The 16,278-nt window shown below is 51.0% G+C and overlaps 1 protein-coding gene and 1 long non-coding RNA gene across 3 annotated transcripts in view; one reads left to right on the top strand and one right to left on the bottom strand.

The window, feature by feature from the left end:
- The window catches only part of IGFBP2 (insulin like growth factor binding protein 2), a 24,264-nt gene extending 23,469 nt beyond the window's left edge, over positions 1-795 (bottom strand). Inside the window, exon 1 of the mRNA XM_059393444.1 lies at positions 229-795. Within this exon, the coding sequence (XP_059249427.1) occupies positions 229-676 (448 nt within the window). The 5' untranslated portion in view covers positions 677-795. The remainder of the gene's footprint in view (positions 1-228) is intronic.
- The window catches only part of LOC132013530 (uncharacterized), a 16,607-nt gene extending 329 nt beyond the window's left edge, over positions 1-16,278 (top strand). The window contains exons 2-4 of one of the 2 annotated variants that reach the window (XR_009403028.1): positions 5,338-5,400; positions 15,342-15,489; positions 16,136-16,278. This is a non-coding gene — a long non-coding RNA (uncharacterized LOC132013530). Of the gene's footprint in view, positions 1-5,337; positions 5,401-12,628; positions 12,728-15,341; positions 15,490-16,135 lie in introns of those variants that run through there. The other variant, XR_009403027.1, reaches the window with a different exon arrangement.

Raw genomic sequence — 16,278 nt, 5'->3', positions numbered from 1 at the left:
AGCAGCCAGGGCTCTCCCGCACGCTGTTAACTCCAGCTTCCCTCCCCGGGCCTGACTTTCGCGTCCCCCTCCCAAGCAGTCGCCCACAACCGGTCGAGGACTCCGCTGTTCCTCCACTAAAGCGGTCGCGGAGCTCCCGTCGCACGCCGCTCTCGCACCGAACGGCCCCCGGCCCGCGCTCCGCTGCCCTCCAAGTTTCTCCGAACTAGTTGTCCCAGTGCGCGTTACCTGCAACCTGCTCGGGGCTGGCGCCGTACTCGGCGTCGCGGCGCTTTTCACAAGTGCCCTCGCCCAGGACCAGCGCCTGCAGGGGCAGCTCGGAGCCCGGGTGGGGATAGCAGCGCAGCCCCTGGGCGCAGCGCGGGGTGTAGACGCCGCACGCCTCGCCCTCCAGCCGCGCGCACACGGAGCAGCAGCCGCAGCCGGGTTCGCGGACCAGCTCCGCGCAGGGCGCGCGGGCGTCTCCGGCCACCCCGGCCGCGGCGGCCGCGGCGGCGGGCGGCGCGGCCGGAGGGGGCCCGCAGGCGGCCAAACGCTCGGGCGTGCAGGGCGGGCAGCGGAACAGCACCTCGCCGCGCACCCCGCTGCCGCCGCCGGCGCCAAGGAGCAGCGGCAGCAGCAGCAGCGAGGGTGCCAGGAGCAGCGGCAGCGCGGGGCCGCCCAGTCTCGGCAGCATGTTGGCGGTGGTGAGCGCGACGGCGGAGAGCGAGCGGGCAGGTGGCACGGCCCTGCGAGCGCGGGAGCCGCCTCCTCCACTTCTTCCTCCTCCCCGGCAGCCGCAGCCGGGTCCTAAAGGGCCCTGCTTCTCCCCGCCCCCTGCCTTCTCCCCTCCCCCTTTTGGAGACCACCCCCTTCCCCCGACACTCCCGCGCGCCGGCCTGTGAGTGCGCGCACGCCCGCACGCCCACCCTCCCCCGCCGCGCTTCTGGCCTCTGTGGGTCCCTTGCACCATCACCACCCCGCCGCCCCGCTGAACCTCCGTCCCTCCACACCCATCTTACCCCAGGCTCCCTGACTCCCGCGGAATGCGAGTAACTTGGGGCTTGGGTAGCATCCGCGCGGGAGTGGAGAAAAGTGGGTGCTTTTGTCTCCTATTTTCAGTTCGGTTCAGAAGGTCTTAGTTTGCGTGCTTCCCATGCTGCCGGCACTGGGCTAAGTGCTGGGGCAATGCAAAGGACATAAGACGGAGTCTTGGCCTTCAGGTGGATTTCAGTGCGCTCCCACCATCTCCCTCCATCCTCAGGGTTCCACTCAGTGCCCACACGTTGCTTGGGGAAATGCCTCTGGTCATCAGTGAGTTGGTCGGAAGAAGCAGGTTCCCATCCACTAGACCAGCCTAGCCTGAAGAGCCCCTCCTGGTGACCACCGCAGTTTCCCAACCCTGCCAACATCTGCTAACATATAATTACCAGAAATGCAATTTCTGGACACTGAGAAACCTGTTCCCTTCCTCTTTGCCTGACTTCCCCCAAAGTAATGCCTTAGTTGCCTCCTCTCCCTGATCCAGAGGCATTTGCTATGGGCCAGATCCCCACCCCCCTAACCAACACTCTGCCTCAGGGGTCTTGGAGAGGTCAGATCAGACTGCCAGGTGTGAGAGGAGGGGGCGGCGGCATTTAGAGCTCTATGGGGTCTTGCAGATGGACAAGGATGGCCTCCCTTCCCTGTTTTGTTTGATTTAAACTGAGTCATCTCTCTTGGCTAGCCCCGGCTGGGCCAGGCCTTAATTATTACCCATGTTGTGACCCTAACAAAGACTCTTGTCAGAGAGGTTCTCTTGATCAGGGATGCACCTTTAAGCTGACTCCAGCCTAGGTTTAATTTCCCAAGCCTCTGCCACCCTCCCCCACCCCCACCCCCAGAGCCCTCCATGCCTGCTCTAACTTTAGCACTCCTGGCCATTTGACTGAACTCCACAACTGCTCGCCAAGTGGCCACCTGGTCCTGGAGGTGAGTGAGAAACCCCAGCATTTGGGGTGAAGATTTTGGTAAGGTGGACAAACAACTCGTTTGTCAGAGACTTGAAGGAGGAGGGGGCTCCTGGGTGAATCAGAATTGAAATCTAAACTTAGAAATCTACCCAGGGAGACACAGGGAGAGCAAGGACACTGGCATCAGAGGGACCAGCCAAAGCAAAGGAGAAAGGAAGGTTGGAGAAAGGAGGTCCACTTAGACCAGCAGAGAGCTTGGGGGTGGGGAGGACCAGCAGGCAAGTCAGTGTCCATGTTTGAGCAGAGGAGTGCCGCAGCTGAACTTCTGGAAGAGTCCATAGAGCTGTGTCTAGTGCAGATCTGACAGAAGTAGAAAGAGACAGTCCTCTCTCCTCCTGGGTGTGCCCTGGCTCCTTGTACCTCTCTGGTAGCATTTGCTCCTGTTGTCCTTACCCGCTAGCGTCTGAGTGCCCTCAGCATGCGGACAGTACCTAGCGTGGCACGGTCCCGTGGAAATCTAATGCACAGCACAAATGTGAGCCACGGTGCAATTTTCAAATTTCTAGCAGCCACATTAGATTATAGTGAAAAGAGATAGGTGAAACCCATTTTAATACCCTATTTAGCTCACTATATTCAAAATATCATTTTAATATGTAATCAATATTCTAAATTATTAATGAACGATGTAGCATTCCTTTTTTCCAACGATATCCTCAAGCTCTGGGGTGTATTTTATGCTTAGAGCACATTTCAATTTGAACTAGCCAAAAATTTAAATCATACCCACAGGCGGCTAGCTGTTACCACGCGGACAGGACACAGGTCTAAAATACAGGGCCTGGCACGTAGTAGGCACTCAGTGAATATACTGAATGAATAAATGAGTGAATGGATGAAAAGTACTGTCTCTAAAAATACTCTGGGCAGTATGAGAACATTCTCCATTATGATGTCCCGAAGAGGAGCTGGAGAGACCTTCATTCACTCATTCAGCGCCTCAAGGACTCTTTGAGAATCTTCCTCTTTCCAGCTCTATTTAAAGTTCTTGATCTCTAAGCAAAGCACTGTGGAGATGAACAAAGTGAGGCCAACTTGACAAATCCAAAATACTCGAGATTGCTCTGGAATGAGTCTGATGGCCAGACCCCAATTCTTTTCTCCTAGTTCCCTGGGGAAGAGTCCGTTTTATCACACACACTCACATGCACAGCCGTACACACCGCCGCCGCCACTAACCCCATCTTTTTAAGTCCTAACCCCTGTGAGGTTCAGAGTTCTCCTCCAGAAAGCCTGGCTGTTGCTACCAGATGGCTCTCTGCCATCCGAAGCCTGGAGAGGTGGAGGAACTCAACCCCGTCTTGTTCTCTAACTGCCCGCACAGGGCTTCGAACCGCGCTGGGCACTCAGAGGCTCCACAAATATTTGTTGAGTGAACCCAGGCTCTCTGTCCTCCTTGTCCCGGCTGTGCCTGCTCTTTCTGGAGCATACCTTACTTTAAATTGCTCCTAGTCCTCTGTCAAGGGTATGTGCTTAGGCCTGAGAGATGATGCCAGGCAGTGGGGACTTGTTGAGAGATGGGGACAGGCTGAAACTGGTTTTCTCCCCTCCCCCTAATCCCTGCCTTTTTCCATTTGAAAAGTGTTTCACAAACTCCACCCTCAGGAGGTTTACCTTAACCAAGTACCACCTGTCCGTATTATTTACATAATATTTGTTTAATGTGAAGTCAGATCTCTCTTTTTTTTTTTTCTTGGCAACTAAAAGCTATTTTTAAAATAAACGGTATATCACTACCATAAATGGAAAGCCAGGATTGATGGCCATATATAGATGGCAACCGTAAAAATAAACACAGTGAAAACAAAACAATGCCATTCCATTCAAGCTGGATACTGTTGCCTCCTGAAAGCCTCTGAACCTGGCATATTCCTCTGGTTAACAAAAGATGAGCCAGTCTAAAGAGAAATATTAAAGGCACGTCAGACCCAAGGTGGGATTTATCTCCATTAAGTCATCAGACGGAGAAGTGTATTTTTTAAAACATTGTATTGAAGTGTGCTGTTCGTGCAAAACAGTGCACATACCATAAACCTGATAAATGTTCACAAATTCCCTATAACAAGTACCCAAGTGAAGAAAGAGAACATGGGGGTGCTTGGGTGGCTCAATCGTTAAGCGTATGCCTGAGGCTCAGGTCATGATCCCAGGGTCTTGGGATAGAGCCCCACAGCGCATTGGGGCTCCCTGCTCAGCGGGAAGCCTGCTTCTCCCTCTCCCATTCCCCCTACTTGTGTTCCTTCTCTCACTGTCTCTCTCTCTCTCTCTCTCTCTGTGCCAAATAAATAAATGAAAGCTTAGAAAAAAAGAAAGAAAAAAGAAAAGAAAAAGGAAGGCAGGCAGGCAGGCACAAATAGCACCCAGAAGCCCCCTTCACGCCTCCTTCCAGGTATTACCTCCAGCACCCCATTACCCTGACTTCTACGAACATGGATGAGTTTGTCCTCTTTTTGCATCTCACATCAGTGAACACATACACCAGGCAGTGTTTTTGTGTCTGGCCAATGCTCCCCACCACTCTGGTGAAATGCATCCATATTCTCGTATGTGGTCAGGTACTGGTTCCTTCTCCTTGCAGGGCAGTGTTCCTTGCTATGACGGTCCTGCAATTTCCTTATCCGTGGTACTGTGGATGGGAATTTGGATAGTTCCCCATGCTTGACTCTTCTGAACACAGCCGCCGCGAACCTTCTAGAACAAGCTGCTTCTTGAGCACGGGCACATATTTTTGTTGCAGCTCTACTGGGTCCGGAATTTCTGGCTGATGGGGTATCCATGTGTTCAGCTTTAGTAGACAGAGGACAGGCAGAAAGCTTTGCAAAGTCAGTGTGTGTGTCTCTGCCGCCATCAGCAGTCTTTTTTTTTTTTTTTAAAGATTTTATTTATTTATTTGACAGAGAGAAATCACAAGTAGATGGAGAGGCAGGCAGAGAGAGAGGGAAGCAGGCTCCCTGCTGAGCAGAGAGCCCGATGCGGGACTTGATCCCAGGACCCTGAGATCATGACCTGAGCCGAAGGCAGCGGCTCAACCCACTGAGCCACCCAGGTGCCCCAGCAGTCTTTTGCTCTGTATTCCAGCCAACACTTGACAAAGCCCATCTTTTCTCACATACCCATTCTGGGGGATATACAGGTGCACGGCATCGTGGTTTTATTTCGCAGTTCCCGGATGACTGAGGAAGCTGAGTACCTTTTAAATGATAGAATGGGATGAATTTTAAAAGAAAATCGTATCACATGTTACGTAATGTCCTACCCGTGTATCATGATTCAGTACCATGAGTAACACCTAAAAAGTGCAGACGTTTCTATGATGGAAGTCTTGTTTTAGTTTTGTTTGTTTCAGGAGGAAGAAAAGCACCAAAAAAAAAAAGAGAAAGGAAGGAAGGAAGGAAGAAGAAAGAAAGAGGTAAGTGTATTGCTTGAGCAGAGGGTGTGCTTTCCTCTCTGTCCACACCCCTGGGAATTGCCGCAGACGGTGTACCTCTTCTTTGACGAATCCTGAAGTCAAATGAGCAAGCAAGAGGACATCTGGCTCTTCTGAGCCGATGCCTTGGTTGGAAACTCCATAATGAAAATCTGGAAAGCATTGCTGTGGGAAAGATAAAAAATGAAAAATGTGCTCGGAGATAAGGAAGAGGCCAGGGCGGCGTGTTCCGTGGTGATTTCCTAACTGGCCTCACGTGCCCGGCTGGCAACTGGATCCCATCACCATCATCATCTTTGTCCTCGGAGCATCTTTGCCTCTCCCCAGATGCTGGCTTAGGTTCCTTGACAGCCCTGCCCTCTAGAAGGTATGGGCTTGGGCTGGGTGACTTTACAGTAATCAAACAGCGAGAACACTAAAGAAAATCTAAATGGGAATGGGAGCCCCAGAGGCTGGCAGAGGAGTTAAGAGAAAGGGCTTGACGCCAGACGGGACGCAGGTCCAGACTCTTCCCTCACTGGCTGTGCCGTGAGGGGCAAGTTGCTGCACCTCTCTGAGCCTTGGTTTTCCCATCTCTAATAAGGGGAGGATAATAATAGTGCCTGTTTCAGAGGGGAGCTGCAAAGAGTAAATGAAACCCTCCACCCGGCATGCAGCCCTCAGTGGCACATAGTCACGCTGTTATTATTACCTCCTGCTCATGATGAGGGGCGCATGTCCTTTGGCACCGTATGGGGATGGAGCACGAGACTGACAGCTCCTCAGTGTGAGCCCAGGAGAGCCCTTGCTCTAGTACAGCTGGGAAGATGGGGGCTCCTGGAAGGCCCAGTTAGTAAGCTGGAACTCTTGGTCTCGGCTCAGGTCATGATCTCAGGGTCATGAGATTGAGTCCCACGCTGGGCTTCATGCTCAGCACAGAGTCTGCTTAAGATTCTCTTAAGCTTAAGTCTCTCCCTCTTCCTCTGCCCCCAGCCCACGCGTGCACATGCTCTCGATCTCTGTCTCTCTCTCTCTCTCACTCTAAAATAAATAAATAAATCTTAGAAAAAATAAATAACAGAGCTGGGAAGATGTTTGCAGGAGGAGGAAATCACCCCAAGCTTGGGGAGGCAGGGGTGGGTATAGATCCCCAGCCCACAGTGAGGCAGGAAGGGGATAACTGGAGGCACACAGCTTCTGGGAAATACAATGAAGAGTAACAAGAAAGATATGGAAGTAGGAGCGCAATGGTGCCTCATAAGCCTGGAAGAAGGCATGGAACTGGCCAGAGAATTCAGAACCTTCTCCCTACTGTAAGCAGGAGACCCGGCTGATCAGCATGGCCACAGGCACAGGGAACGAAGAAGGAAGAAAGGAACAAAACCTCAGAGGAAGAAAGGAACAAAACTCAGAGCACTTGCACAGGTGTTCTTATATTAAATTTCCTTAAGTGTCAGATGAGGCCCAGAGAGGTTAAATGACCAGTCTGCGGACCCTGCACATGGCCCCTGCCTCACAATGGTTCGGCTTACAATTCTTCCAGTGGGCAATGGTGCCAAAGCAATATGCCTTCAGCAGAATCTGTTCTTCAAGTTTTCAACTTGGATCTTTTCCTGGGCTAGGGATGAGTGGATGGTCTTCTCTCCTGTTGCTGGGCAGTGGCAGAGAGCCGAGGCTCAGAGTCAGCCCTCAATCACGAGGGTAAACAACCAGTACAGTACAACCATTCCAAATCCATATGACCATTCTGGTTTCCACTTTCAGTACAGTAATCAATAAGTTACAGGAGGTATTCCAATATTTTACTACACAATAGGCTTTGTGTGAGCTGCTTTTGCACAACTGAGCACATTTCGGATGCACTAGGCCAAGCCAGGATGCTCAGTAGGCTGGGTGTCTTACATGCAAATTTTTCAACTTATAGAATTTTTAGCTTACGATGGGTTTATCAGGATATAACCCCACTGTAAGTCAAGGAAGATCTATATTGTGTAATAGAGTCAGATGTCAAACCCTTACATTTCCCCTACCCTGGGAACCAACCCTCTAACTCCAGACTTGCTAACATCGAGGTACATGGCACAGTTGTCCCCTAGGCCCTCATGGCCCATGCTGCCATCGTCCCATTACCTTTCCCTGTGTAACAAACCATCCCCAGACTTAAATTTTCAAACTACCACCTGTATCATCTCTTGAGGTACTATGGATTAATTGGGTTCCGCTGGGTAATTTGCACACAGGCCCTTTCCTGTTGCTCTGAGAGACGGTGTCTGGGACTTGGGTCATCTCTGGAAGCCTGACTGGGCTGGACACGCCTGATAGTGCAGCTCACTCACCTGGCCAGCACCAGACGCTGGCTCTTGGCCAGCAGCTGAACTGTGTGGTCGACCATGGTGTGACTTCCCCCAAACCCCTTGGCCGGTCTTCTCCATGTGGTTTGGGCTCCTCAGGGTGAAGAGGCTAGGTTTCAAGGGGAAGTGTCCCAAGAAAACAAGTAGAAGTTGCAAGGTTTCTTGGCATCCAGAAGTCTCACCACATCATATCATCCTCATTCTGCTGGTCGGACAGCCCCCAGGCCAGCTCATCTTCAGGGGCTTGGAGAACGGACAGGCAGGACAGAAGAGGCTGTTCGGGCCACCTCTGGGGAGCATGGCGGGCATGGCCCCCACCCCTCTTTACCAACAAGCTTAGGTAAGCTGTCACTCCAGCACCCTCCAATTCTCAAGCTGCCGCTCATTCCCTGGAGAACAAGGAGCCCTGCGGCTCTCCAGAGGCTTGCCCATAGGAATGAAGCAAATCAACTCTTTTACCTCCAGCGTGACAGCCGCTCCTTCCCAGCTGCAGAAGCTCACAGTCTCACATGGAGCACTGCAGAGCTCCAGGCTTCGAGTAGGGGGTACACCATTAAACAAATCAGATGCACCCCCCCCCACCTTCTTTTGTAAGGCGATCGAGGTCAAAATGTTGTGGACGTTCTGGATGGGTTCAAAACCTTGCAACCCAGTGCATCCAAAGAGAGGGGGGTTGAGCAAAGCATCCCTCAGCCTAAATTCCCTAGATTAGGCTGAATTCTCTAGATCAGGGGTCGGCAAAAGTAAAAGACCCTTCAGTGAATCTTTTCGGCACTGTGGGCTTCATGAGGTCTCTGTCACAACTAGTCAAGTCTACCATTACAGGCCCACAGCGGCCAAGGGTGATATTCAAACACATTCACAGCGTGACTGTGTTCCAGTAACATTTTATTTACGAGAGCAAATGGAGGCCAGAATTGGCCCGAGGTCTGCAGAATGCCAACCCCTGCATTGGGGCCTCCTTAATTAGAGAGAGCAGGCTTTCGAAGACTGTCAGGCCATAGGAGGTCATTCAGACCCTGGAGTCTTACTCCCAACCTGAATGTGATCCACCAGCCATGAGAGCTCCCCCCGGCTTCCCACTCCATCCACATTCCAGCCCAGAAGCCCAGAGGGAGGTGCCCGGGGCCCCAGTGTCCCCAGCTGAGAGTCTGGATCGGGCATTCGGCCAGGCCCCAGCAGACCCTCCTGGTCATCAGGACAAGACCTGGAGAGGACACAGCATTCCCCAATGCTTCTTAGAGGAGGAAGGCAAGACAGGGGGGCAGAGGGAGGCAAGGCAGGGGTCCTGGCTCAGATTGGGGGAGAACTGGCAACTGGCTTCCCTGAAAAGGTCTCAGGCAGGGTGAGCATCGATGGAAAATGTGAGCGGGGCTGCTGCCTCCATTAGATGGGCCTGCCCCCCTCCCCCCACCGCAGCTCTTCCTTCGAGGAACAAGACTGCATCTGTTTGGCGATACTCTATCTGGAATGGTTAAATAAACCTTTCAGGCTCTGGCAAGCAAGAGCCCATCTTATTCCAATGGGGGAGCTTCTGAAGCACAGCCGACTGCTTAATCCTAAATCTGTCTGCAGGCGCCCCCTCCCCTCTCGGTAAATCCAGGCTGTCCCCACTCCCGGGCCCTCAGCTGGGAGCAAGACGGCTCACCCTGGCCACCTCCTTCGGCCCCACCGCTCTTAGTTCTGCGTCTTCACATTGACTCCCAGTGTTGTTGCACTTGGTTTTTCTCCCTCCACCCCCTTTCTTCTCAGGGGTCTCTCTCTCTCTCTCTCTCTCTCCCCAGCTTGCCCAGTGGATCGCAGCCACACAAAACCGTCTGAGCAAATTTGTTCAGGCCCCCACAATTATCTCATCTCCCCATTACCCCCACCCTCACCCCCTCGAGGCCGCTGAGAAGCAAGCAAAGCTAAATAAATAAAGTCTGGGAGGGGACCCAGCCAGCTTTCCTGAGCCCTGGCGGTATAAATCACAGGCGCACAGGCTCAGCATGCCTTCTACCCGCCCCCCAAGAGCACCAGTCTCCCCCATAGTCAGAACATCAAAAAAAGCAGAACCCCTCCTACAGATGAAACCCAAGTCCTCCGCAAAGGCGTGTTGCGATGCAAGCTGCAGAGACCGTGTGTCCAGCTGAGCACACAGACCTCCCCCTCCCGGGTCCTCTCTCGCTCCCTGCTCCCCTCCTTCAACACCACACACACTTCGGGGCCCCAGCTCCCCTTTCCAGGAAATCTCTTGCCTCAACAGAGAGTCAGAGAAGGCAAGAAGTTGCTGTAGGCATGTTTGGTCTCTTACAAAATTGCTGCTGAGGGGTGGTGAGAAATGGGTTTGAACAGCACCCTTCTGACTCCTCACCTCTTTCCTGCCCGGGAGAAGGCTGTAGAGACCACACACTGCAATTTACAGACAGCCCTTGGTTCTCCTTTGCTCTGTAATTAAACTGCAGCCTCTCTCTTCCAATCAGGAACCAGCTCCACCGGGACTGAGGGGGAAGTGAGGGAGATGTGAGTATGGGAGGGAAGGATGAAATCATCCAATTTGGAAACTAAGCCATTGGGGTGTGGGTGAGTGGAGGTGGCAAAGAATCAGTCCCTAGGGGAACAGGAAGACCCTTCCCTCCCAGTTCCAAGGTTCCTTGGAACCAGTTCTTGAGGCCAGTGTGAGGATGAGAGAAGCTCCCTGAGGGAGTCAGGCCCTCTTGAACAGGTGTGCTAGCTTCACTCCTTGTAGACCACCTTCCTGAAGGTGTGACAAACCTCAGCTGTCCCTGTGCATTGCTGCTAACACAGCCTCACAGGACTGGAGCTGTCTATCTAGGCTGTCCTAAGATCTGCGTTTGTATTACTTGTGCCTTCTATCACTCTCCTCCATTTCCGAAGACCCAGAAAGTTCAATGAGGGCAGCGACTGGTCTCTGATTCCTGCACACCCCTCTCCCCAACTCCTGCTCTCCTCCTGCCTGGCTTCGCCTGTAGCAGATAGAGATTACCCCATTCTCCCTACATGAGTGGGCAGCCTCAGGTATGTCTCCATAAGTGGAAGAACTGCAGCCTGAAGAAACAGAGCTCCTCCCTCACTCAAGGTCATTGGATGAATGTGGTTTCACTCCCCTAAGCTCTGGTCACTCCACCAGACACTCCTACCTCTTGCTCCAGGCTATGTGCTGGCAATAGAACCCCACAGACGGCATGGCACCATGTACAGAGCTGACACCAAGCAGCACTACCCAAATATCAGTCATTCTGGAAACTACTTCTAATTTTACCATATCTTTGAACCATCTTGATTATTATTTACTTAATATTATCTTTAAGTCAACTCATTTGATTTACATAAAATACTGCAAGCAGTAATGTGCTAAAAAAACACAGGTTTAACATACTATTTTCCCTCTATACATGAAAACAAAATATGTATCTTGCCAAATGAAGGAAATTTCTTGGAATACCTTCTAAAATCAGCTTGTGTACTATATATTGGCACAAAATGTAGAAAGTGTTTTAATCTTTTGGCCAGGTTTCGTATTTTAGGCAAGTCTCTGAGGATTGGTTCCCTCATCTATAAAGTGAGAATAAAAATGTCTGCTCTGCCTTCGTGAGATAATAAATATCCTATAAAGAGCAACAGGCAGGATCAAGAGCTTTAATAGAAGACACGGCCAGAAGAATGGCATGAAACTTAAGAAGTATGGGAATTTTTTAAAAAGTATAAATTGCTAAAAAAGGAAGGAATAGACAGTGTTGTACATACTCAAAAGAACAGGAGCCCTGCACTAAATATTGCAAAGAGATCTAACAGAAATAGTAGAGGAAATGTACAGGCTGTTAAAGGAAACAATATACACCCACACGAAAAACACAAATAAAAGGACCTATAGGGCATTATAACCCTGATTATAATTCTATTGAACTATGAATGCAAAACAAGAGAACAGCGAGACTCTGGATATATCAGAGGGAGCTCTGCAGCCTAAAGAGTGGGCTGGGAAGGCTTCCTGGAGGTGGTGTTAGGAACAGAGTTCCGGCTCCTTGGTTGTGAGAGTGTTTCTGGAATTCTTTTTTCTTCTTCCCTCAACTCAACTCCACATTCCCCTGGGTTTCAGCTGTGCACAGCAGGTGCCTATTGGAAACTGCTCTTCTGGGGCTGCTGGTGGTTAGCAAGGACATCAGGGCCCTCTGTGGTGTCTCCCAGTGCCCAGCCCCTGCGGCTGCTCTGAGTCTGCTCCATAGGCCCCCACTCCTCTCCTCGTATCTGTGGCCTCCAGTGGGCACCTAACCTCCCTCACTGTCTGTAAAGTGTTTCTCTCTCCCCTCTCCAACTTGTCTCAGCACAACTATTTCTATCTCCTATGTTGTCCTTGCTCTGTCACACCATATCTTAGCTCAGGGCGGGTCTCTTTCTCTCTTTCTGCATTCTTGGCCTCTTTTTCTTCATCATTCTTATCCTCATGAGGGATATTATTTTTCATGCCCACACCTGCCCCAGCTAGAGGCCTCCTAAGACCCAGCCCTCTGCTTCTAGAGGAAAGAATCCTCAGGACTCTGCTACGTTGTAATAATAATCAGTGGCCAGGACTCTGGGATAACATTGTCTGGGGTTTGGGAAGAAGGGTTGGTTTAGAGTCACAGTGAATCCCCTACTCCTGTTACACACACACACACACACACACACACACACACACACACCCTGCATTTGGGCACCTTGCCAATACTTTCCAAATTGTGCCTCTTGCCCCTGAGCCAGAATGGAGAATCAATAATTATTTCCATCCATATCTTTACAAAATAGTAAATAACCCGGAGGCTCAGCCAAGTCAATGACCTCAGTTCCTGCTCTTTGTCCAGAATCCTGGTCTCTGGACCTTCGGCGTGTAAAGGGGCATTTGAGTTGTAACACCACAGGCTTCGTAGCTTGAAACAACCAGAATGAGCACAACCCACTTTGGAGGCTGTTATTTGGGGTCCCCAGGCCAGCTCCGCCAGGTAATCCACAGGGTAATTCTTTGCAAGGCACCAAGCTGCTTGGAATCTCAGTTTTCTCATCCGCAGAATGGGGTAAGAACTCCTAGCTCACAGGGCTTCTGAGGGATTGAGTAGAATCACTCATGAAGGCCCCTGGCAGGAGGTCTAGTCCCAAGAGCAGGCTCAACAGTGTCCACCAAACCCCAGCTGGTCTTGACCGAGGGACTCCTGACTCTTGCAGCAATTCTCTGCCCTTGGGAAAAACTCGGATCCAGAATATGGGGTGCCTGGCATTCTTCAGGACCACTGCTGGGACTGGGCCGTATCTCTCATTCCCTGTCCTCCGGGATTCTGAAGGGACCCCCAAGCCAGAGGGAGACCTTCACCTTGCACTGTGCCACCTGTCCCCATCTGTCTGCCCCACTAGGTCCTGGCTGTCCGAACAGGCACTTCTCCCTGGGGAAAATATTATTGTTTTTTTGGCCACTTGTTTGATCCTCCAGAGTCAATATTTGTGGAGATAAGCACAGTGTCATGGAGCCAGGGGCGTTGTTTACGATTCAGCCCCCATCCCATTGGGTACCAGTCCCCTCGGGGCCACCATGCAAGGTGAGAGGGTGCATTTCAACAGCAGTGGGTCCTGTCACTTCCCTGGATTGCCTGACAAAGGCCATGGAAGACAAGCTCGGGTCAGTGTACTCCTGTTCCTGAAGGCATGCTCTTGGCCTGCTCAGACAGGAGTGCTGGGGAGGAGTGTAATGGAACCTTCCCGAACTCCTGCCCCTCCAGGCCTTTCCTCTAGTGCATGTCCCAGGCCAACCCTGGCCTTCTCCACCAGACTGTCAGGTCCTGGAGGGGGTTTTCTATCAGAAGAAGATTTCCTATTTCCACTTCACATACAAATGCCTAGAGGAATTTTCCACCAGGTGCGGAAGGGCTTATCAAAGGATTTGACTTAAAATATAAGGTCCCTTTGTAAGTGGTCCGAAGGGGAGAGCCCCAGCAAGGGCTGGGTGTGCCAGCGCAGCTACACACTCCATGCAAGGAGAGGTCACAGCAAAAGCCTGATTAGGAGAGATACCTGCTCATAGGAAGTCAATGAGGACAGATAAGAAAAATGTGGTTTCAAATAAAGTCCAAACCACAAGTCACAGGGATGTGCTGTCAAAGTTGTAGCAGCCACATCCACAAAGTTGTAGCCACATCTCATACAGGCGGCTCTAATTCTAAGGGAGTAGAAGCAGGCATTGAATTGTTTCACTTGGTTCGTGGTTTTCTGGAGAGACACCAGCGAGTCTGGCTAGCTAACACCACCACCAAGAACCGGAGAAGAGGGGGACAAGGCAGAAGGAGGGCAGAAGGGGAGGAGAGCCTTGGCATGGCTGGCGGGTCGGCTATGTACCCGTCTCCAGCAAAGTGACTTCCAAAACTGATCTCATTTAATTCTTATTTCATTCTCATGACCATCGTATGGGGCAGCTGTCCGTGTCCCCACTTTTCAGATAAGGAAAGTGAGGCTCTGAGAGATTAAAGTGATGGATTGGTCCCAAGGTCATACAGCCTGCTAATCTTGGTCGAGGAACTTCCAGCAGATCCTTGTTTGATAAACTCATCATTCTGTACTGTAGACAGCCAGGCCCTTAGTATCCTGTCTTGGCCATTTTCTGGATGATTGCTCTTTCTCTCCTTTGAGATAATGGGGCACACTGTCCCCAGCCCTGCCCCCTTACGACTCTACCCCCACCCTGCCCAGTATGGGGACCTCTCTGCCCCGCACTTCCCATAGAGCTTCACATGGTGCAGGACACGTACCTACTGAATGTCCACCCCCCACCCTGGACCGCCAGCCCCTGCACTCCCGGACTGACGGTGGCATTCACTGCCATGATCCCCCACCCGGTCCGGGGCATGACTCTTTCACACCCCAGCACCCCACGTTTCTGCTCTTCTCATCTGATCTGTACAAAACTCCCTCTCCTGAAAAGTCAAAGGAATAAGCCACAGGCAGTGTGTCCAAGCCAGCTAGACCTCCAATCAAGACCTGTGGTCTCACAACACAGGTGCACATGATAGTGAGGAAAGAACAAAAGGTACACTGAGGGCAAAACACAGAGCTGACACCTGCAAACCACACCTGTCCCCTTATGATGGAATGCATATCTAGAACCTTCTCAGGCACCAGTGACAGCCTAAGGGGGGAGAGGGGACTACAAATGGTCATTGGATAAAGATCGCACTCGTGTAGGACATGAAACTCAACTTGACTATGTCACTGTCTTCATGATTTCCAAGAAAAACACAATCTTAACGATAGCCAGACCTCTAGAACCTACAGACTCAATTTCCTGGAGCCCTGACATCACCTTTGCCTCCAGAGGATAGAACCCCTATGTCATGAGTCACTTGTCACAATCCCAATGCAACTCTTGCTGCCCACGGGTCCTATCCCTGTGCTGTAACAAACACCTTCTCACACCATTAAATGTCTCCAGAATTCTTGACAGTTGGGCTCATGATCCCACATCATATTTCGGTGGCCCCGGGATGGGGATTCTGCATCTTCCTTCATCTGGACTTGGAGTTTTGGGGCAAGCTTGATAAGTTACTCTGTCTTCTCTTTTTACTTTCATTTCAGGGGCTTTTCAAGGAGCAGAGTCTTATGGGTCTCGCTGGTCTTACGTTTTCATTGTGGATTGCTCAAATGCAATACTCCAGCCTGTGGTTATTCTACGGGAGGAACAAAGCCTGACTTTTGACTGGGAGTGAGCGCCCTGGCTGGAATGGTAATAAGACCCAGAAGCTTGATGCCCTCTCTTTATTTCTATTGTTATACAGAGTTGCCTTTCTTGGACTCAGAGCAGCACCGAAGTCACTGGGATGGCCACCCATCTTAAGACTCCCGTGTGAGGTTTTCTCCACATGGCTTATTGTGATCACGTCCACATCTCTGGTCATGCTGCTTCTGGCTGCAAGACCTCTGCTCCCACCCAGCTGAAAGCAGTACTTGGTTGAATTAAAACCCAACCAGGGACCATTTCCTAGGGGAATCTACATGTCTTGAAATGTCACTTCAATAATGATGGATTTCTCTCTTTACTCTTCTTTGTTAATATGCCCCACTGACTACTTAAATTACAATATGAGGTCATTATCCCTTATAAAGTTTTCTGGTATTTTCCATGGGCTAAGAATGGCAGGTTCTCCACAGCATTTCTGTCCTTTCACCAACACACATTTGTAGTCTAGAATGCAGTGGGGACGCAGGTGGATCCCGGCATCCCTCCTACAAGACAAGGCAGTGTTCACAGCAACTTCTTAGAGGGATACTTCTGGTCACTTTGACACCAGGAACCTCTGACATACCCGGTGTGGGATGCAACCAGAAAGCCGAGGGGGATTTTTGGTAATAGATCTTCTCTGCTTTTCTAGGAACATGGGGTCTTTAGTCCCCAAGGATTCTCCCTCGGGATGCCTTTTATCTCACTGGAATCAAGTTGGATCGCAAGATCTAAGAAAGAGAACACTGATCTTTTTCTATAACATTGCACGGACTCAGTACTTCTTAAGATATT

The sequence above is a fragment of the Mustela nigripes genome, chromosome 3, assembly GCF_022355385.1.
Source record: "Mustela nigripes isolate SB6536 chromosome 3, MUSNIG.SB6536, whole genome shotgun sequence".
Classification (NCBI taxonomy): Eukaryota; Metazoa; Chordata; class Mammalia; order Carnivora; family Mustelidae; genus Mustela; species Mustela nigripes.
The sequence above is the reverse complement of the archived record's forward strand: the minus strand, read 5'-3'. Positions and strand labels throughout refer to the sequence as shown.